The sequence below is a fragment of the Scleropages formosus genome, chromosome 2 (genome assembly GCF_900964775.1).
Source record: "Scleropages formosus chromosome 2, fSclFor1.1, whole genome shotgun sequence".
Classification (NCBI taxonomy): domain Eukaryota; kingdom Metazoa; phylum Chordata; class Actinopteri; order Osteoglossiformes; family Osteoglossidae; genus Scleropages; species Scleropages formosus.
The window spans coordinates 12,401,680-12,425,107 of NC_041807.1; the positions used below are offsets into that span (position 1 = coordinate 12,401,680).

General features: G+C 43.0%; 1 protein-coding gene across 4 annotated transcripts; it reads left to right on the top strand.

Annotated features, from left to right (window-relative positions):
* Positions 1–8,507: 8,507 nt before the first annotated feature.
* On the top strand, positions 8,508–22,741 carry LOC108931662 (protein kinase C theta type-like). Of its 4 annotated transcripts, none has more exons than XM_029249855.1 (19): positions 8,508–8,660; positions 13,247–13,417; positions 13,549–13,713; positions 13,992–14,191; positions 14,340–14,400; positions 15,015–15,189; positions 16,461–16,492; positions 16,589–16,674; positions 17,571–17,700; positions 17,788–17,897; positions 18,056–18,179; positions 18,852–19,009; positions 19,143–19,316; positions 19,732–19,823; positions 19,944–20,006; positions 20,191–20,329; positions 21,615–21,803; positions 22,061–22,189; positions 22,413–22,741. In XM_029249855.1, exons 3-19 carry the CDS (start codon positions 13,596–13,598, stop codon positions 22,569–22,571), a joined length of 2,139 nt encoding a protein of 712 aa, XP_029105688.1. In that variant the 5' UTR covers positions 8,508–8,660; positions 13,247–13,417; positions 13,549–13,595; the 3' UTR covers positions 22,572–22,741. The 4 variants fall into 4 exon arrangements, with proteins under 4 accessions (XP_029105688.1, XP_029105689.1, XP_018603129.1 ...); XM_029249856.1 differs by having other exon boundaries at positions 13,554–13,713; XM_018747613.1 differs by lacking the exon at positions 8,508–8,660 and having other exon boundaries at positions 13,188–13,417.
* The last annotated feature ends 687 nt before the right edge of the window (positions 22,742–23,428 follow it).

Sequence of the window (23,428 nt, forward strand, 5' to 3'; positions counted from 1 at the left end):
AGAAGCTCTGAAAGTGCACAGTCAAGCCTTTTTCAGCAGAACTGCTGGAACATACTGTTCAGACTGGAGAATAACTGAATAAAGCTGAAAGAGATGTCTCTGTTCTGGGGTGACTGGGGAAAGTCAGTGGGATATTTTGATCTTTCTCCAGGAAGTATAGCAGAGATCAGCAGGGCTCCTGATCTCTCTCGCTCTCTGTCTAATGTGCACATGACACTTGTCTCTTCCCACTCTGTGTGTGTGCGTGCGGGTTTGTTTGTGTGTGTGTATGTGTGTGTGTAATTGGCCTCTGCCATACATGTAAGGTCTTTTGCTATTACTACTTGTTCATTTAGCTGAACATTTGCAAAGTTAAGTAACAAATGTACAGTGTTAATGGTCAAAAAAACCCTGACTTGTGCATTCTTAGGGGTCAGTTCTGTAAAAATATTCATAAATAAATAAATAAATAAAACTGACCAGACTTCGATTTGATGTGCTAACAACAATACTTTGTTATCGTGGTTACGGGGCCATAGTAAAAACTCTAAAATGTCAGACAGTTCTTCTTTTGGAGGGCATAGAAAAGTCTATTAAGCATTAATGGGTCATTTATGCGTCATCTTTAGCATTCTAAGTAAATATTTGTTTAAGTATTTTATCATTTCCTTTTTGTCTGTTAAAATTTAAACATAGCTTTCAAATTCTAGAATTTTGTCTTTTTGCAAAAACATCTTATATTTTCATTCTATTCTTCAAAATCTCAATCTTAATCTCAAAATCTCATTCAGGGAATTGTTATGAACTATAATAAGTATGGGTGTTTTGAGGTCCGAAAAGATCCCACCTGTGCATCCTGTTGCACAGCATGGTAATTTTTTATTGCAGTAATTCAGGTTAAATAGTTTTCCCATGGGTTCTACAGCAGGAGCAAGGATTCAAATGTGGGTCCTTCTGTAGCGAGTGCACTAGCTGCTATACTAATGCAAGAAAATATCATGTTTTTCCTGTTTATTGAGTGCAGCTACATGAAAAGACTATGTGATGTGATGTCTGTTTCTGGAGGGCTGTTCTATCAAACCAGACAAGAGAGGTACCTAAGAAGCACTGAGGAAGACAAAGTCCAGCAGATAGAACTTTTTGATACCTTATTTGTTTCAGCAAAAAGCTGAAAAGGTTCATCCCCTTTGCAGGTAGGGCAAAGTGAATACCACAACCTGTTTAAACCTCAGTGAACACAGGACGTCGGAAGCGGCAAGTGGCAGCAGTCAGCTCCAAGTGCAGCATGACTCAAGAGTTTGTGCGTCAAGCCGACCGTCTCTTCACATGTTCCTGGAAACCGTGGCAGCACATTGATGTCATCACAATGTCCTTTGTTGTCTTCCTGGCACCCGAAGTGACCTGGGAGGCTGTAGGTGATCACACCAGGTGACCCCACTGCCCTTTCCACTATCCTCGGTACAAAAGCTGAAGTTGCCGCAGGAGTGAATGTCACAGTGGCAGTGGAAGCACCTAAATTCTGACAGCGATTGCAGCTGAAATTGTATAGCAATTTAATGAAGACCAGTAGCAATAAGTCATTTTAATAGACTTTTGCACACCCTATAACGTAAATACATATTAACTGTTCTTGAAGCTGTAATGCTGATGGTAAACGACAGCAGTCGTCACCAACAGGGGTTCCTTTCTTGCGACAATAGTGTCCCTCATGAACTATATACACTGCTGGTATTCATACTCCCTCTCAATCTCTTTACTGCAGCTTCACAGGCAGTCAAAATGCTATTATCACTCACAGTAACATGCTATCAATTTAATACATTTTTAAAACAGACATTTATACTCATTTACGTTGACGTATAGTTCCTGAAGAAAACTTTCCCCCAAAGCATCGAAACAAGGCCCTCGTGAGATTTAAACCTTCGATTTCACATAATCAGACGTTTGCTTTTAGATTAGCGGGCACCGAATTGCTTTTATTTAACCAGTGCGCGTTACACGGTGTGTTCGTAGCTTGTTGTCCCTGTCTATATATTCAGTTGCTTTAGGGTTCAAACACAAAGGGAAGCATTTGAAGGTTTAAATATAGCTCAGTTCAATTTACTGTTTGTTGGAAATGCAAAATCAGTTGTGGCCTAATCCTGTTTCTGTGAATTCCCATGCAACAAACTGGCAGTGGTTCAAAGACATTTCATCATCACTTTTGATCACTGAACGTCTTATTCTTCCAGTAATAGCCATGCCTGATTTATATAACATCTTAGTTATATTAGCAATGGCCACTCCAGAATATACAGGTTGAGTTATAATATAAAGTATTCAAGTCTTCTCAGTCAAATGAAATAGGATTAAGGCAGAGCTGGAGGAGAAGGGGTACTGTTAACAGAATATTCAGCATTTATGATTTAAGGGTTTTTTTTTCTTGCAAACGTCTGGCACATTCTTGGGGGCGCTGTGAGGTTATAAACAGGGTGGGTAGGTGAAGAAAAAGCACTTCACAAAAGAAAGCAAAACGAATCCAGCGGCACCGCAGCCATTGTCGCTCTTTTCTGATCGTTGGAAAGGATCCGACTAACAGGGCAAGTTGGGCGGGGACAAGAAGGGTGGGGGCGGGGACAAGGAGGGCGAGGACAACTCAGACTGAGGGCTTCTGGCGGGCAGGTTGCAGCGGGGGCGGGGACAAGCCTGGCTAATTACTTGGGGGGCGGGGATACGCCGGACTAGTTCGTGAGGAGGCGGTGTAACGTTGGCCCGGTTGCCAAGCCACGCACTGCGATAGGGATGACGGCCAGAGGCGGGACGGGCGCTGACTATTCTCATCCAATGAGCTCTGTCTGCCTTCCGGTTGATCGCTTATCCCTTCATGACTCAATTGGTTTATCCCACAACGCTAAACTTCAATTACATAAGTAAAAAAAATCAAGACTTCTCCCATATCTTTAATTTTCTCTGGTTATTTCAAAAGTTACACTTTTGTACATTTTGATTATTTCTTGTTTTTCTTGATTAATGTCATGATGTCATCATTTATCGTGTTTACATGAGTATTTTAAGTATTCCATCAAGCCTAAATGACAGCTGGTTTCCAAATATTTTGTCTATTAAATAGATAATACTTTGTCTATATTATTGCGCTAAAATTGCGCAAAAAGTGAGTATTTTATTGGAAAGGTGTTTGTAGCAATGCACGTTTCATGTATAGCGCTGTACTTGATTGTAAATCTTTGCTTGTGCAACGGCGTCCACTAGTGTCCATAAAGAGAACTGCACGTTGTCTGAGGTCGAAGCGAAAAAAGCTTACGGACTCTATTGAGTAAACTCCGTGTTCGTTCGTTCATTCATTCATTCATTCATTCATTCATTCCTGTGTTTATCAATGTTTTAAAAAGTAAGTAAATAAATACAATATCACTAAGATAATATCGAGTTTACGGAGAAAATGCAACTTACCAAATCATTGCCTATTTACCTACACAAGATTAAAATGACATGGTGAACCTACTTTGAAAAACGGTGAAAAGCATTTGTCCCTTTCTCTCACCTGCTCTCCCACTTGTACATTCAGTTAATGTATGAAAGACGCACCCTTTTGCAGCAGAGACACAGATGTGTCATGAATAATGCATTTGAACAAAATAGGTATGTGCTACAAAACATATTTCAGCTGACACAAATCCTGTTCATGACATCAGGCATAGCGTTTCCCCAGCAGAAACCCACAGGACACCTGCTTAAATATTCATACAGGTGAACCCTTTGCATTGCACAGCCTGGTATTATGCAAAATATCCTGGCCTAACTCACTGATCCAATGCCTTCGAACGTTTAATCCAGTCCGAGGAATTACTATGAAACCCTGTTACCAAATAAAGCTGTTTTAAATTTATTTTTCTTTTTTTAATGAAGGGGAGGGAATGTGCTGCCACTTGCATGAGAGAGCATGATCAGTGGAGGTAATTAGCTGATGGGAATGGAAATGAGTCAATGAGGGCAGGTGCTGAATTCAACCGGAGAAGCGGGTCTCATATATGAACCCCACACAGCTCTGGCTTTGATGTATTTTGCATGAACAAAACTCACTCTGCAAACCTCCAGCCTGCTGCTCTGACCAGTGTATTCCAATCTATTCCACTGTTTAGTTATAGAGCACCTAAACTGTGGAATAGTCTACTGGTTACTGTCAAAAATGCCCCATCTGTTTCTATTTTCAAATCCCAACTAAAGACTTACATGTTGACTCAGGCATTCCACCTTGGAATGTAATTCCACCTGCCTTGGTTGTTTATCACCTTTATAAAAATGCATATTAAATTTAAGTAACATATTACTAACTCTGTTCTAGCTTCTTGTTGAGCACTACCTCGCTACATAAGGCCTGAGGAGGCCAGCCAGTGGTGACAGACGAATCCCGTGCTGACAGAGGATGATGTCCATCTGCCATGACGAACGAGACGTTTCATACTGAGCTGAGGATCCAAGATGCCATTTGGCAACATGATCACTATTACTTGTTACACACTGGCTTACAATTGTTACTTTCTAGAATGCCCAGGAGGGGTTGGGCAACTACTGGCCCGTGGACCCCAGAGGTTTTTTTCTCCTTCAAACTTTAGTTGGGAGTATTTGTTCCTTTCTCCGGTGGCCAGTAGGCATACTTATAGCTCTATAAAAAGTGCTTCATTATGGTAGCCATTAGTTGACTGTCTTCCTTGTTTGTACCTGTTTTTCTTGCCTTATGCCTGTGTTAAAGCGCTCTGTGTCACTGCGTGAGAAGAGTGCTCTATAAAAATAAGTTGAATTGAATGTATCAGAATGGTTCATAGTCCATTTTTATGCATTTTTCACAAATTCACTTATTGTCTCTGATGCTTTGATCAGTTATTGCTTGTGTCTTCCCACACATGCCAGGAGACATGAAGCCCTGTGTGCTCCTCTTCTGCCAGATGTACTCGTCAGCAGTGCTTAGTCTTCTTGTCCAGATGTGACTCATTGCCAGTGATGTGTGTTGGAATCTGAAGTCAAATCTAATCTAAGGGTGTGTTCAAAAGACAATACAGATCCACAGCTGTGGCAAATCACGTTTTAACATTTAACCTGAAATACCTACCGCAGATCTAGCTCTGCTTTTTGGATGTGACCTCATATCAGAGTCAAGATAGTACTTTATTTCACTGACACACTAAGATATTTAAAAGTTTTATTCCATTTAGACTGTGAAGTTTTTTTTAATCATTTTATTAATTAAAGATATTAAGAAGCTTTCACTTAGAACAAGTAGCATCATCTGAGACTGGCTACTTCATAGAGTGTAGTTGTATGTGTCTGGAGACCATAGACTTCAGTGTCTTTAATAAAAGTGAACTACATCAGTGTCTAGTCTGGTTTTGCTGATGTAGGAGAAAATACTACATTGTGCCACATGTAATGAAAAGGTCAGGGTCCTGCTTTTGTGCTCTTAGGCAAAGTGCTTAACAAACTGGTCCTGGAAACATGAATGTAACTGCTATGCTGCACCTGAGAATGTAACATATGTTAGATGCAAGTATTTGTCTATGGAAAGATAATTCAATTCATCTGTGAACTAGCAGGCAGGTCAGTCTCAATGGCTTTCTGGCACAACTTTCTGCAGACAGATTCATTATGCATTCAGTTCTCAGGAAACACACAATGTTTCACCCACACAGTACCAGCATTCCTTACCTGTGCATAGAAAGGAAACAGACGTTGGGCCACTATGAGCCATCACAACAACATCAATGGACCTTGCGATAGATTCTGCTGTATGACCTGTTTAAAAAGCGTGACACCATTCTTCCATGAGAAGTTCCATGGTGGAGAAGGAATACACTGCTGACACCACTCCAGAATATTCCTTAAGTGCTCGACTAGGTTGGCTGGGGTGTTGCTGGTATATGTTTTACTCTATTATCATACTTTCAATGTGTTTGACGATGCCACCATCTTAGACTAATATTTACGGTCAAGTGATTCAGAATTGCTTAACAGTTTGTCCTTTCATCCAGAATCAGTGCATGAACATCCCACTACTGTAGTTTGCTCTTTCACATGCAGTTATTCCCCACTGGTGATCTTTCCCTCTTACTTCCATGACTGCATCATCTAAGTCAGCATTCTTTCTGATGATAGGAATTCCAGCAGAAGAACCACACGACGTGTGTGGGAGCACATGGCTTCGGATTAATGTGAAGGCCTCGGAAACTGAGTGTTTCCCTTCTTCTGCGCGTTACCTGTGTGACACCAGCACATCACACGTGGGTTGGAAGTGTTATTTCACCGTGGCCACTAGGAGGCGACCTAAACGTTTCCTCCCTCGAGGTAAGAAAACGGCCTTTACGCGGTTTCGTATGAAAGAGTGGAGTAAAAAAGACACAGCCTTTTCTCGGCAAACTGCTCGTTGTACTTGATGAAACAGAAACTCACCAAAATCGTGGCGCCGCGATGAGATGCGTTGCCCTTCCATGAAACCAATACACACACCGATGAGTTTCCACTGCAGTACAAGTTTAATTAGCAGTGTACTGTAACGGAGGGGGTGCGGTGGCGCGGTGGCGCAGTGGGTTGGACCGCAGTCCTGCTCTCTGGTGGGTCTGGGGTTCAAGTCCCGCTTGGGGTGCCTTGCGGCGGACTGGCGTCCCGTCCTGGGTGTGTCCCCTTCCCTCTCCGGCCTTACGCCCTGTGTTGCCGGGTAGGCTCCGGTTCCCCGTGACCCCGTAAGGGACAAGCGGTTCTGAAAATGTGTGTGTGTGTGTGTGTGTACTGTAACGACCCGCGTTATAGTGAGTTTGAACGGGAAAATTAGTTTATTGTAACCAGTTGAATTATGGGTAAAATGGAATTGTATTGAACCGTTGTGGGGATTTGTGGGGAATATAAGGTGACTGTGTTTGCTAGGAAAAAAAACCCTGGGGCGCTAGGTAAACTGGGAAGTCTGGCTTGAGGTAGATGCTTGAGGAAAAGGGGTCGTAGGTCCGAGAGCATTATTTCCCTGTATCATGTATGCTGATGTTCCAATAAACGTTCGTAATGAACACGGGCTGTGCGTCCGCGTCCTTCTTCGCCCCATCGGCACCCAGAGCGCAGCGCTGCAGTTCATTTTCACCGGAACATCTTGAAGCGCATTCATCACGACACATTGCCCTGGAACATCCACTGAAAGCTTTCACAGTTATGAAATATACCATAACATGCACAGAAGTGGGGTCCAACCCCTTGGTCTGATGTAGTGCCTTTCCAGACGTTTTCCCTCCATCTGCTCATTCCTGTCGGACCCCACACAATGCCATATTATGACTTAATTCATGACACGTCATATTACTTAAATGTAACTTAAATGTAAAAACCAAATAGGTATTAATAGATAACAGCAATAAAGTTATTAATCTGGGAATTTACCTAGTGACACTCAGATAGGAGGAGCGCATTACCATGTACTGCATTACGGATTACTTTGGATGGCATGACGAGGACATTGAACCCACACAGCGGCCCCAGCTGTGTGAGGAAACCAGAGACACCCGACCGCAAGGCTTTATTTTTCCCCTCCGCCGCGCGGCGTGGGTGTCCCGAGTGAGGAAGGACGCGATCGCGGTACTTTCCGCTGGACGTGTCACCTTCTCCGAAAAAAGAGCCCCACGCCCACCTATCACATCATGTGTACTGAGTGACACACACACGCACGCTGCCATGTAAACACTGCATGTGCACATGGACTGTCATCGGCAGCCACGTTCATTCCGAAATATGGTTCTAATGTAAAATACTAGACCATCATCACACACACACACACACACACACACACATATACACACACACACATCTACTTTTATTCATTTGGACGAAGCGACGCCCACCTCTGAGAGCGATGCAAACGGTGCCTTACATCAGCAGATCAGGATGCAGACACGTGGTTTCTGGGCGCAGTCCATTTGTCACACCGCAGTTCTGAGCAGTGTGTGTTACACGAGTAGCTGCAGACAGACTTTTTCTTGTTTTAAACAGACAACACAGCAGTGCGCGTTTATTGAGCACAGAGAGTCAGGGGAGGTGGTCGGGAGAAGTGAGTCCTAAAAAAGAGGTGTTTGGAGACTCTTCTGGAATGTCGAGGGAGATTCATTCAGCAGTTCTGAGTGAGAGAGAGAGCGGTCGTTGTACCACACTGGGTCCTGATCGTAGCGATCTGAGCCGTCAGCTCTTGTAGGTGTCGGACAGTACAATACTGCAGTTAATGAGGAGTCGCGACATACTACTGAAACTAAACTGTTATTGCCGAAACTAGAGTAACCTGTACAATGGGTTATTATAGACTATAATAAAACTATAAATCTGCGTATTATGAGCTAAAATACACTTTTCAGTGCTGTTAAACTTAAAGTGAAATGAACATCAAATCAGTATTTTTTTTGAGGGGGCGTGGCCACGCCGAGGGGCCGGGTTAGCGCGTGGGGGTTCTGCGTCTGGGGGGTGGTGTGTATGTGTGTGTGTGTGTGTGTGTGTGTGTGAGATGGGGGGGGGTGTGTGCGAGGAGCTCCGCTTCGCTCCAGAGGTGCGACGGAACGCGAGGAAACACTAAGATGCGCGGCTGAACAGAGGAGCGCGTCCCATCTTCATCGCTCATGGTCTCATGACAGATTCGTCTAACCCCCCCCCCCCTCCCGTTTACGGTAAGACCTGCTGTGAGGATGCGGCTGCTTCTTCTTGTGTTTCTTTAACAGTCATTTCAATCGTATCGTCTCTTTTTGTGAACCCTGCTCCTGCTGTGTTATTGAAAAAGGTCGTTAACCCGGTACATTAATTCCTCTAATAAACTTTGAGTCTTTCCGTTTCTTCCGCACTTTCTGTAACATTGCCGTGTGCGACTGAAGGATTCAGTGGATTCAGTCCAGTCTGCTGCATCCAGCTGAAAATGGCATGCTGGGCTAGAAATAACTTCATTCTGGTTACTGAGGAACAGACACCTCATGGGTGTTTCAGACTCAGAGCACCTTCCAGGCTTCCTTCTTGGGTTCAAATCCAGTGTTTTACTGTGTTTTACCCTTCTGGGCGCAGTCGTTTACCTGTCCTGTCTGTAACAAGCTGGTACACTCAAATCACTAGTATTTTCATTGCCTTATGATGTGGTGCACTAATTATGAATCTAATTCATCACACAGGGTAATCTCTGTAACCAAATAAACTGGATGGCGTTGTACTACAGCAACAATTCTGCCCCATTTATGAACCTTCATGGGTTACTTATACTCCAGTATTTTTACTATATATTTCTAAAAATGGAACTGTGGAGTGTGCAGGGAAAACTGAATCATACCTTAAGCTGCATGCAATGTGACACTTGATATGATTATACTATGTGATTCTTGTCCAGGGTTATTCTAGTTTTCTCCCACTCTGCTGGTGAAATTTCCTCCCGGACCTGTTTTGCAGATCTTTTCCACTGATGCATGGTTCACTCTACCGGTGCAAAAAAAGGCTTCTTGTTATCTGGGGGATTTAGGAACCTGTAGCTGCATGAGGGAAATGTGTATTTTGTATTGGACCCTTCTGTCTTTTGGTAATTTGCTTGTCACCTTTTTTTTTCATGTTAGTGAGCAGACTAGTTACATTCATTTAGCTGATATCTCTCTCCAAAGCAACTTCTCATGTTAAGGTTACAATGGTTTACCCATCTGGGTAACTTTTAGTGGAGTAATACAGGATAAGTATCTTATGCAGGAGTACTACAGCTAAAGGTAGGGAATCAAACCTGTAACCTTTGGAGGCAAAGGCAGTAGCATTACCCACCATGCTGCCAGCTGTCTTTTCTGTTATTTGAATGAATAATTCCCTCATTGCTGTCATCCAGTATGTTAACCCATGTTCAGATGGAAGACTTGAGCTACAAGTAGCAAGTTGCCCAGGGTAACAGGTAGCACAGTGGATAGAGCTCCTACCCTTCAACCTAATGCTCACAGGTTTGAATTCCCCCCTGCTGTTGCAGTGCCCTTGAGCAATTAATGTCCTCTAAAGCTGAAATTACACAGCTGTATAGATGGGTGAATCATTATGAAGAGCTTAACATTCCAAGTCACTTTAGTGAATAGTGTCATCTAAATGAGTAAGCATTAAAAGTCTTTCATTAGAATGGTAGGTTAATGTAAATATTTGTGGAAAATGAGACACATATGCATGCTTTAAATGCAGGTTATAAATTATATTATAGTCATACATGCATTTATAGCTTCTTCATTTTGGAGAAAATGTTGCTTCAAAAGATATCAGTGTAACAGACATGAACTTTTACCTAAACTATTTTTGGAAAATATGCCTCAAATTGATGTTCAGTTTTTATCTGAAGTGTAACCTGTATGTGCTGGTTTTTAGTTATATTTTCCGAACGGCCTGATGTGCCAGATTCTAGTTAAGCAGCTATCTGAAAAATTGCTTTCTTTGCTTTGCCACTGGATTTTTAACCTGGTCACCCGCATACCGTGGGCAGCATCATGCAAATAGGAGCTCTATATGTACCAGGAATAAAAAAGCATGTGTATAGAGCACGGCTCCCCTTTCTACATGCAGTAAATACTAAACAGATCCCTTGTTTAGCAACAATTTTCCATGACTTATTCAACCAGTCAAAGTCACACGGACACAGAAACAACAATATGTTTTTTACCATGACCCAAATAGGGAGGGACATAACATTCCTGAGATGAGGGTGGATATATTTTAAATAAGAGAGGTGTTCTGTTAGCATTGGATTAGGGTGAGTTATGGCAGATTTGTACAGATTTACATTAGATTTGGTATTTAATTCAACTCCAATGAAGATTTGGATAAAACATGAGAATTTGATCTATTAATGTTGAACTCTAGTTCCATAAATGCTGGGGACAAGGATTGCTCAGGGGTACACACAGGGGGAGTTGTTGATTTAGCAGAAATGACTGATGAAAAAACTCCATCCTAAATTAGCAGGAAAGTGGGAATATACAGAATAATTAAAAAAAAAATAAATTAGCTCTGACCGTGTAAAAGTTATTAGTCTATTCAACTTCAACAGCCGAGGAAAGCAAAAGCGAATAACAAAAACGAATAACAAAATGAATAAAACAGATTTATGTACGTTTGGTAACGCTTCAGCTGGGGTAGGTAAAATGCAGTACGTAAATCATGTATTGTAGCCTTTTAGGAAATGTGAATAGAGGACATTTTACTTATTTAGCCAAAGCTTGTTTCCAAAGTGACTTTCAACAAGGTATGTACTTATAGAGCCGGATCATTTTTATCTGAGTAAGGGTTAGTGCATTGGTCAAGGGCGCTACAGCAAAAAGGCTCGGGGTTCAAGCCCTGGCCTTTTGCATGCAAGGCAGCAGCACTGCTTTGCTCTCTTCTGCCCATCATTGATGCTTTTTTAGATATTATATTTGCATTTAAATATTGGAATTATGTGATAATTATATCCTAATTTATATTCTCAGTATAATTAGTAATGCCTACACTACAGTATAAATTAAAATTAAGTAATAAATAAATACTTGGTCATTTATTTCTGTTTAAAGTTAATTGGCCTTAGTACTGCATTTTTGTGCTGTTTTATTTATCTGGAAAATCTTTGTTCTAAAAAACTCATTGTAAAGCGTATCTACAGAAAATTTTAAATGAAGTAACTGTTGTAACGATTGTAGCTGCTTTTAAAATTATGCCCATATTTTTTAGAGATTCTGGTAGAACAGAAAAATATTATCAAGTGTGAAAAAAGAGCTGAAGATTCTTGTTTTTGTATCTCTTTGGGGCTTATCAAGGCAGTTAGGTGAAAGACCCACCTGTGACATTTTTCATAACTAAACACAGGAAGTGTGGTTACCAAGCAGTCGTTCAGCTGCAGGAGGAAGTTCTCTGTTAACGAACAGCACGTCTCGCAAAGGCACTTCTCAAACAAGGATAGCCACCATGGGCAATTGTAATGTTTCTCTTGTAATGCTTTTCACAAGTCGATGGTTTCTTTTTTGTTGTGCTAAACAGAGCCATCATCCAGATGGAATGAAATTTACGAAAGTCACATGCAAATTTTAAATTTGACCCGGGAAAAAACAGGAACATTTGGATTTTTTTTTCCCCTAAGTGCATGGGAAATAATGCAATATAGAGTAAGAAGATTGAAGGCAACTATCATAAAGTTGTTCAGTTATAAAGGCTACAGAGGTTATAGTAGCTACTGTAACAGAAGCATATTTTCCACCACTGGAGACAGATTGTTGAGGTACAGTATTGTATAGATAAGTATGAAAATTATGTATGTGTATACGTGTGTGTGTGTAGTTGCGTGCGTGTTTGTATGTGTATGAGCATTTTGTGACACGGTGCTGAGATCTTCCTGGCAGCACTTTAGTCATGGAAACTAAGCTGTCACGTGAGCAGCACCAGCATCTGAAGATGGAGCTCGGATAACTGAAACCATCATGTTTTCCGCTGAGCTTTACTGAAATGAGGATGAGCTGGGGGGCAATAAGCAGGGGGTGGTGGTAAAAATAGAGCAATGTTGAGGAAACACACTTTTTGCAGTTGTTTTAATTTGTACATCACTTGGGTATTTTTGTACTACTGTAAACAGAGCACCGCAGGGTAGGATGGACACTAAATGAACACCAGAAGGCTGGAAATGACAACATTTTAGCTAAGGCACAGTTCATGGAAGAGCAGTGTTGTTCCTCCTTTAAAATGTCATGATATTTTAATAGTGTTGCATGACATCTGATTTTGCAACATGTAAATATGGTGGTGGGGGTGCAACGGCGTGTGGCCGCTCTCTCGTGGGTTTGGGGTTTGAGCCCTGCTTGGGGTGCCTTGCGATGGACTGGTGCCACACCCTGGGTGTGCCCCCACCCCAGCCCTGCACCCTGTGCTGCCAGGAAGGTTCGGGCTTGCTGCGATCCCGCTTGGGACTAGTGGTTTCAGTCAATGCGTGTGTGTGTGTAAATATGGTGTGTTTATTTATGTGCACCACGTGCCCATTACAAGAGCGCAAAAAGGTTGAGGTTGTGCTAATTTTGAAATGTACAAGTTCTTAGCTAACCAACAACAACATTGTTAATTCTGCTTTCTATGAGTTCATCAGTCTGGGTGGAACCAATATAATGGCACTGGGATGTTTTCATTATCATCAGATGGCGAGAGGCCTGTCTGATTCGGTGCGATCGGAGTGAGTCAAGACTCATGCTGCTGCCGTGTCAAGTCTTTACTGTTTGACTCTGCTGTTTTTTCTTCCTTGCAGCAGTGGTGAGTCACTGGAGTTCGGGGCAGCAGACCGGCGTGGCTTCCGCAACCCACCACAGGCTGACATACAGTCCTTATCCAGACTGATAGGGCTTCTTGGCCTAACTTGCCAACAGCAGCAGTGCCCTTCCTCCACACAAAGAGGAAACTGCGTGTCATCATCCTCCTGGTGAGTGTTCGTATTCTGCAACGCTGTGCTTCTTGGTCGCTCTCTTAGCTGCCTCTCTGCGTCCTGCCTCTTGTTCCCTCTCATCTCTCCGTCTCTCCCTGCAGTTTCACTTTTCTTTCTGCTCTTAAAAGCTCAGGTCTTCTAGCTGCCTTACAACGTACTCAACAAGGGCAGTGCCATGTCCCCCTTCCTGAGAATCGGTTTGTCAAATTTCGAAATGGACCCTGGACTGCCGCAATATGAGGAGAACATCAACCCCTACTGTGCAGTCTACATAAAGGAGGCGGTGGAAACAGGTGAGCCACCTGCAGCAGGTACTTGGCAGGCCATGCAAAAAATGTTTGTACCCAGTAAGATTTGTTTTATCATTATACAATACAAATAATCCAAAAATTGTCACTGTTATATTCTTGAACTGAATGAACAAGGGCAATGTTCAAAGAGTCAATGCAGCCAGCTTACACTGGGTCAGTCATCATTACTGTCCATGCTATGGGTCAGTACTCTCTGCAAGTACTTTGCACTTCGCCATCAGATGACCCTGGTGTTTGTTTTTCCCCAACTTCCCAAACAGAAAAGGGACAGGTGTACAAACAGAAGAAGCCCACCATGTACCCCCCGTGGAGCACCACCTTCGATGCCCACGTCCACAAGGGCCGTGTGATGCACGTGGTCGTCACGGACAAGACCGCCCAGTTCAAGTCTGAAGCAACCGTGCAGCTGGACACACTTGCCACGCGATGCAAGAGGGAGAACGGCAAGCTAGAGATCTGGGTGAGTCTGTTTGAGTGTGTGTATGTGTGGGATGAGAGATCTGAACTAACACTGTGCTTTTGGAACGGAATCTAGTTTGAGTCTCGAGAGCTAGACTGGGGTGTAGCTGTGCTGTAACTTTCTTCTTCAATTTCCTGTGTAAAACCAGGTAGAACTGAAGCCACTCGGTCGCTTGCTAATAGAGGCTCGGTACTTCCTGGAGAAGAGCGGTAAGTTTGAAACGAAGCATGACTGTCTGTGGTGTAGTTTTTCTATTTGCTCCAGCACTAGTGTTCACATTTTACATTCCTCTGCAGCATCACCTTAATAAAGAGCACACTGAGACAGTTAGAAGACCCACCAGAATCGTAACGCAGCATGGAACCATTAGAATATAAATTGTTGAATTAAGCACTTCACATCATGTGAGGACACACACGCACATCCTCAGACACGCACTCACAAGCACCAGCCTTGCACTCTGATCTTTCTACACCAGTTGGAGGGTAAAGTAACCACACTGTAAGTCACTATCCTATAACTCAGATTACACCAGTTTTCCATTTCTCAAGCCCCCCACACCTCAGTGCATCTGCAGACATATTGATAAGACATTTTTGTAATTCACATAAATGTAGACAAAAATGTCGCTAAACGTCAGCTAAATGTCGGACCTAATTTGCACACTGAGCTCAGGGTGACCTGTATGTTGGATAACTCATGTAAGTTCCAGCCAGCCCTGATGTAATTGGTTCTCGACACTTCTGTACTCCTGTTGGTACTACAGTGCAACACTGAGCAGTGTAAGGCTGCCCAGAGCAATGAGAGCTGTTCTCTTGACCAGATGCTACAGGACAGAGCAAGGGTGAGGGTGAAGTTGATGGCGAGAGACCCTTCGCCCTGCACCAGCGCCGAGGTGCTATCAAGCAGGCGAAGATCCATGTGGTCAAGTGCCATGAGTTCACAGCCACCTTCTTTCCCCAGCCCACTTTCTGCTCTGTCTGCAAGGAATTTGTGTGGTAGGCCCCTCTGTCTTTGTTTAACACCTCACAAGATACGCACTCACACACCTATGGAGTACGTTACTTGGTATCCATAGACTGCTGGCTTCCTTATTGAGTAGAATGAGGGAAGCATCAACTCCAGTGGGGGTGCATTATGACCAGCATTTGTGTGTGATAAGAATGGTTGCTATGGCAATAAAATCAACCACTGGAATGAAGAACAAAGTGGGCTTCATACTGTTTGAATCTCACTTACTTCTCTAGTTATGTTAATATAGGCAAGTCCCAGATCTACAACAGATTTAATTTTTTTCATCTTTTCCTTGTTCTCCATGAGAATTGTCCTGGTGATTTGCAGACTAAGCCCACATCTTTTCCGTGAAAAATAACATTTTCACATATCTTTACCTCCTGTGTGCTCAAGTTTACATTATAGTGTATTGTTTCATAGAATAAAACTAGTACAACATTTTATATAATATATTACTTATATAGGGGGTGCGGTGGTGCAGTGGGTTGGACCGGGTCCTGCTCTCCAGTGGGTCTAGGGTTCGAGTCCCGCTTGGGGTGCCTTGTGGCGGACTGGCGTCCCGTCCTGGGTGTGTCCCCTCCCCCTCTGGCCTTACGCCCTGTGTTACTGGGTAGGCTCCGGTTCCCCGTGACCCCATATGGGACAAGTGGTTCTGAAAATGTGTGTGTGTGTGTGTGTGTGTGTGTGTGTGTGTATTACTTATATATTAATATATAATATAAAACTGGTACAGCATTTTATAAAGTTTTGTGCAGCTACTTGTGTGATGAATGTTGGTACATATGGTGAAGGAAACAAACTAACTGTACTTAGGAATCACACGTCTGCATCTAAGTGCTTCTTTCTCCTAATGTAATGCACACATTGTATTTTCTGTGAGATGTACGTCGCTTTGGAGAAAAGTGTCTGCTAAATGAATACATACATACACACACACACACACACTTTCAGAACCGCTTATCCCATACGGGGTCACGGGGAACCGGAGCCTAACCCGGCAACTCAGGGCATAAGGCTGGAGGGGCAGGGGACACACCCAGGACGGGACGCCAGTCCGTCGCAAGGCACCCCAAGCAGGACTCGAACCCCAGACCCACCCAAGAGCAGGACTGTGGTCCAACCCACTGCGCCACCACACCCACTCTAAATGAATACATGTTAATGTAAATTTATTCATTTTGTAGAAGAACTTCAGTCCATGGCTGCAGTCTACTGTTTCTCAAACTGTCTTGTTTTGTTTGTTTTATTTTTTCAGGGGTCTCAACAAACAAGGCTACCAGTGCAGACGTAAGTGTAGCTCGACTTATTAGAACTTTTTGTACTCTCTCAATACCCCCACTGGCCTGGATGACTCACATTTAAAGTTTCCTCCTTCTCTTTCAGAGTGCAATGCAGCCATACATAAGAAATGCATTGACAAGGTGATCGCCAAGTGCACAGGATCAGCTGTCAACAGCAAGGAGACCATGGTGAGGACAATGGGGAACTCAAATGTCAGAGGGCGCAATAACATCATTATAATGTTCCAGCATTTCCAGTATTAACACAGTTCTATTTGTTTCCATTGTAATTTTATTGCTGTTAAATTTGTTATACTAATTACTGTGTAGACTTGTTTTTATGGTAAAAAGGTGATGGGTGACAGGAAAACATCAAAGAAGCTGTGGTCTTCAGTGCTTCAGAGGGTTGCTTTGTATGATCTCTGATGCTTTGTGTTTTTCACATTTTTCCTACTTTCCTGGTGTCACTGAAAGACATCAACAATTGTCATTAAAAGGCACCGTTGAGTCACACTTCTGTGAAAAGTTGGTGACTTCCTTATAGATAGATAGATAGATACTTTGGTGGTTGCAGCAAACACTGTGATGAAAAGATGCCAAATATTTTGAGCACAGGAAAGACTATGTAATGTTTTTACGTGCTGGGTTTGTTGGGTACATCTGTGTGTAAATGTAAACCGCTCTATGAGTTTTAGTTCAGAAGGTGCGCTGCCAAAAGCCAGCACGTGAGACAGCCGAGATCAATTTACCAATGTACTGTATTTATGTTCATAGGACTTCAGTTAATAGAATTTCTTGTTCTACTTGCCCATAGTGATACAGCTTACAGTGGCATCTCTTGAAATTTGATCAACTTTTTGTGAATCCATGCCTAATGTACCCTATGTAAAAAACTGAGTATACAAAATTTTTTTGTTGATTTGAAACAAGGTTTTTATCTAAACGATTTTGAATCAAATTAACAATCTACACTTTGTCAAGAATAATTGCTAATTCACTTCAGACAAAGCCTAATTTATATCTTATGTATCAGAGTAAAATGATGCTTTCATAGTCAGTCTGTGTCTCTTTTGCTGTCCTCCCAGATCCACAAAGAGCGGTTTAAGATCGACATGCCGCACAGGTTTAAAGTGTACAACTACAAGAGCCCCACTTTTTGTGAACACTGTGGCACTTTGCTGTGGGGTCTGGCGAGGCAGGGCCTAAAGTGTGAAGGTGAGAATGAGTCTCTGGACACACATGTGAAAGCTAGTTTCTTTGCATGCATCACAGAAAGTTATATATTATGCTGCTGTTTTGCAGAGTGTGGCATGAATATTCATCACAAGTGCCAGACAAAAGTGGCCAATCTTTGTGGTGTTAACCAGAAGCTGATGGCTGAGGCACTGGCCACGATTGAGAGCACTCAGCAGGTGGGTTCAGCATATACACGCACGAGACTTGACTGGTTGTGGAAATCTCAGGTTCAGTTATGATATGTTCACTCTCAAGGTTTACTTGTGGACCTTAATTTCTTAAGATAAATCCAAGGCTGATTGCTCAGAAGTAACATTAACTGGTCTATCCCTAGGCCAAAAACTCCCGCGACAATGATGTTTTTGGGAGACAGGCTCCATTGGCGATCAGCACGCCAGGAACCAGAGAGATGCTGGAAACCCCTTCAAGACTCCCAAGGCCAGCATCAGGCCGGAAAGGTACTCAAGTGAATCAAGAACCTTAGTTCCGGGAGATGGGGGAGCCCTTTGGTACAGAAGGATGATAGCATGGGTCCTCCAGAAGATACCCATCAACTTCTAGATGTCTGGGGCTCTGCAAATAGCATGCTGGTGCTCCATGGTCCATGGTGCTCAATGGAGAAATCCTACTGGTCCATGGTACAGAGCTTGTGAAATATTGGATCCTCTAGAAGATACTTGTCAACCTCTAATGGCCAGGTATTGTGCATATAACAGCTACCTGGAGAGGCAGGAAGTTCAGCGACTGGAGAGGCTCAAAGGTTGCCAGTGAAGGGCAAAGTTGGTAACCACATGTGAATGAGAAATGTTTTAAGGAGACTTTTGAAGGTAGCAGATGGCTTGGTATTTAAACTGACAAGGGCAAGCTAAAGCTAAGCAAAGACTCATTCATTAGCTGCAGTTTGTATGGGGCTGTGAAAGATCCGTACCTACAAATTACCTGCAAATCTTGTCTCATACTCATGGAGGTCTACTGAGGTGATGCTGTACTGCTGCTGCCTCCTATGGTGTAATGTCAAGAGTTTGTCTAATTGTGTCATTCACAGTATGATTTTAAAGACCTTTGCTCAGTACTCCATGAAGTGGATTGTGTTCAGCCAGTGGCCATTTTCTTCTCCCTGCATCCTAAAGACCCTCAAGGGATCTCCTGGGATGGCCCCATGGAAGGAGAGCAGTCAACCCCCAAAATACAGGACCCCCTCTATGCTGTGCCACAAAAGGATGTGCATAAGTTCACCATTGACAACTTCATCCTACACAAAATGCTTGGGAAGGGCAGCTTTGGAAAGGTTAGTGTATGTTGGGTCTGAGAAAGTTAGATTACAATACATGTAGGGAAGGGCAGGTTTGGGAAAGTTAATGCACACTACATACAGGGTGTCAGCATACACTGTATCTATGATTTGGTCTCTATGATTTTAGGTTTTTTTGGCAGAACTCAAGTTGACCAATCAGTTCTTTGCTGTGAAAGCACTAAAGAAAGATGTGGTTTTGATGGATGATGATGTTGAATGTACCATGGTGGAGAAGAGGGTCCTGTCTCTAGCTTGGGAGCATCCATACCTAACACACCTGTACTGCACCTTTCAAACCAAGGTACCTATCGCACCCTTTTTGACACACTGGGAAATGTACCTTTCACCCAAAGCGACCAATCCCTACCCTTTTCATGAACACTTGAGCTGCACCTTCAAAAACCAAGGTATTAGTCCTACCCCTTCCTCACACACCTGAACTGCGACTTGCAAAATAAAGTACCTGTGCCACCCTTTGTACAGGTTCATGTCACCTTCTTACTTTCCATGTATCATAATTTCCTCTTACGCCCTGTGTTGCCGGGTAGGCTCTGGTTCCCCGCGACCCCGTCTGGGACAAGCGGTTCAGAAAATGTGTGTGTGTGTACTCACTCACCTGTGGTCTTATTGCACTAAAACATCTACATCTACAGGGATTATACAACTAATAAGAATCAAAGTAGTAAAAGTGCCATGAATATTTTTCTGTTCTACAGGAAAACCTCTTCTTTGTGATGGAATATTTGAATGGTGGTGACTTGATGTTCCATATACAAAACTGTCAGAAGTTTGACTTGCCAAGATCAACGTGAGAGACGTTCACTGCCTACTTCGGGGGAAAGGGAGACATTTGCATTTTGGTCATATTGACCACTCATAAAGTGACTCAGCTAATCTCCCATTATGTTTTATTGGTCTTGTACTTTAGGTTCTATGCTGCTGAAATAATATGTGGTTTACAGTTCCTGCACTCAAAAGGCATCATATACAGGTAATTCATACACAGAGCTGAACTGTGAGAAGTACAGAATCACTGTAAGGGTTTGTGCCTGGAACATCAGAGTCCCTCATGTTGGACACAAAACCACAACTATGGCACCTTATGATCCTGCCCTTGCGACTCTTTTAATGGTGATAGTGATGTCATATTTCTCTGTGGCTTTTTTTCTGCATAGAGACCTGAAGCTGGATAATGTGCTGCTGGATTCTGAAGGACACATCAAGATCGCTGACTTTGGGATGTGCAAGGAGAATATGCAAGGAGATTCCAGAACGTCTACTTTCTGTGGAACACCGGACTACATTGCACCTGAGGTCAGCTTGTTTCTATTCAAAATTTCAGCGAGGCACTACTGCTGCGGACTGCACAAACATGCATTTGCTGTCAGTTATTATTAAATCCAGTAACACAAACAAAATAATTTGCAATGACATTGCCTTTCAAGACAAACATGATAACTTCAAGTATTAAACTGATAGGTAAGGCTTTCTCTTGCCTTTTAGCAGTTTCCACATCTTTCAGTAGTACTTGAAAATTTTTTTATTTTAGTGCTTATTATTTTGATAGATGATGGTTTTGTAATCCAATAAACATCACAAGATTTCTAATAGATGTTTGCAAGCGCATACTTGTCTACAAGAGAAATGAGATCCACAGAGGTCACACCATACATGGGGACAGGCTGCTTGCCCTGTGTGGCGCTCATCACCAAGCCTGATATTCTGAATTGAAGTATGTTTTGTTAATGTTTCGAATGTTAGTTGATAACTTCTTATGTGAATTTTAATGTATGCATTGCATATCCTCTTAAGTGCTCAAAATATGAGCATTTGCTGTGTGGGGGGAGACTGTAATTCTTTACTAGTCCCAAAGAGAAGTGTTTAAGTCATTGTAGATGATGAAAGCATGCTGATCTATTCCAGAGAGAATGCCGGTGGTCTTGTAAACTTTGAATTGTCATATGTTTAAGAAGTCAAACTCAATGCTACATTTTTTTTCTCAGTTGCAGTCTGACCTAACTGTTAAATGTGGTGGTGAATTTTTTTCATTTGGACTGGTTCAACAGAGCACCTAAATCTCTGGTTTTTATGTGCACTCCAGAATGCTTATAATTATTTTCACTTTTTTCTACAATTCCGCAAACATCCTGTTTCTCAATGATTGTGCTGAGAAATTTGGAAACAGTATACACACTGATAAGGAAATGAAACACCTTTTATTTCAGTTCTTTTCACCAGCCTGCTTTAAAAGACAGCTTGCCTTATAGCCAGTTTTTATGCCTACAAAGTATGTCATACAAATGCTAAATTTTAAGCAGAGGTTAGTGAGCTTTACCTGTGGTTCACAATGATCTGGATTTTATTTATTTTGTGCAGTTGCATAATGTCAGTAGTTTACATTTTTTCACTATAACCTTATCGTGTAGCATTTAGGATGTCACAACATCTTTTATAATCTGTGCCTACAGGTATTTATATCTCAGACCAAACCTATTCTTTATGCGATTTAAACAAGTGTTTTCTGCCAAAATGCATCACTGTTTTTCTGTTTCTGGGTGCCGATCTTTTATCTCTAACGCTTGGTTACATCACCCATCAGATCCTCCTAGGACAAAAGTATGGCTTCTCAGTGGACTGGTGGTCCTTTGGAGTCCTGCTGTATGAGATGCTGATTGGACAGTCTCCCTTCCATGGACAAGATGAAGAAGAGTTGTTTCAATCTGTCCGCACAGATGACCCCATCTACCCCAGATGGCTTCCCAAGGATGCCCATGACATCCTGGTTAAGGTCCATATCCCATTGGATATTTTCACCCAGCTTCTGTACTTTTTCTCATTCATAATCATTAAATGCTTGTCCTAATGCTTATCCCACTTCTTCCACCTACCACATTCTTCCACTGTTCCCCTGTTTTCAAGTTAGTGTGATGGCTATACGCTCTTGGTGTCTGAAATCACGCATACTTGTTCGCAAACTGACTGGCTGGTTGACAAATGAGCGTTAGGTGGTCTTTTGCACTGACAGCTGTCTATGATTATTTTCAGCTTTTTGTGCGGGAGCCAGAGCGAAGGTTAGGGGTGAAGGGCAACATCCGGCTTCACTCTTTTTTCCGGGACATGGACTGGATTGCTCTTGAAGGCCGGCAGGTGCAGCCGCCATTTAAACCAGTTGTGGTGAGCCCCTCCTCCATGCCTTCCTTGATAAATAAGAAAAAAGGGTGAAATTGCCTGAAATTACTCTAGTCTTATGATTAGGAGGTTGCAGGTCACCGTTGTCAGTGTTTAGTGTAACACTCTTCAAGCATGCTATCCCCTTCTCTTGACATGTCTGCTCAAGAAGAGATGTTCATTGTGATCCTTCGCTCCATTGTATTCTGAACACTCCTTCCATTTGCAGAAATCAGCAAGTGACTGCAGTAATTTTGACCGGGAGTTCATTAACGAGAAGCCACGGCTGTCATGTGCAGACCGGACCCTCATCAACAGCGTGGACCAGACAATGTTCTGCGACTTCTCCTTTGTCAACCCCAGAATGGACCGCATCAAGGGTCCCTGATCACCCAGAGCATTAATAATTGGTCACCAGTTCAAGTAGGCCTATCCAGTAGTGGATAGCAGCAGTCAGCAACGATCAGTGAGGAAGGTTCAACAGTATGATGGACTCAGATTAGTGTCAGAGGCGCACACACACACACACACACACACACACACACACACACACACACACACACATTTTCAGAGCCGCTTGTCCCATATGGGGTCACAGGGAACCGGAGCCTACCCGGCAACACAGGGCGTAAGGCCAGAGGGGGAAGGGGACACACCCAGGACGGGACGCCAGTCCGTCGCAAGGCACCCCAAGCAGGACTCGAACCCCAGACCCACCGGAGAGGAGGACTGTGGTCCAACCCACTGCACCACCGCACCCCCTCGTGTCAGAGGCAGTCAGCACTAATCAATCAGCAGCATACAAGAGCATGACGGATGCAGGTTAGCTGCAGAGACACTCACTAATGAACTCCCAGGGTACCCAGACTCAGGTCTTTCGCAAAAGTTAATCATCGGAGGTATTTCCCAGGTAATGTGTTGTTTCATAAGGGTGAGTGCAGAAAGGAAGTAGGCAAACAAGAAACACTTAATGAATACCTTCTGTCACTATTGAAACATTGGGAGGCTGATACATAAACTAGGTCACAATCATTCTTGCAGGAATCTGACTGATGGAAGATCCCCACAGCCATCATAATGAGAGGAATAGAGCTGAAACAGTCTGTAGCTCAGAAAAAAATCTTGTGTCCTCTATGATCCTCTGAATGTGTGTCCTGTGGGACATACTGTATGACCCTCTGTTTCCTCTGGGGTGAGCAGCCAGGTGTGTCTTTCCCGTCGGATGACAGTTGGTTCGCCGAGCAA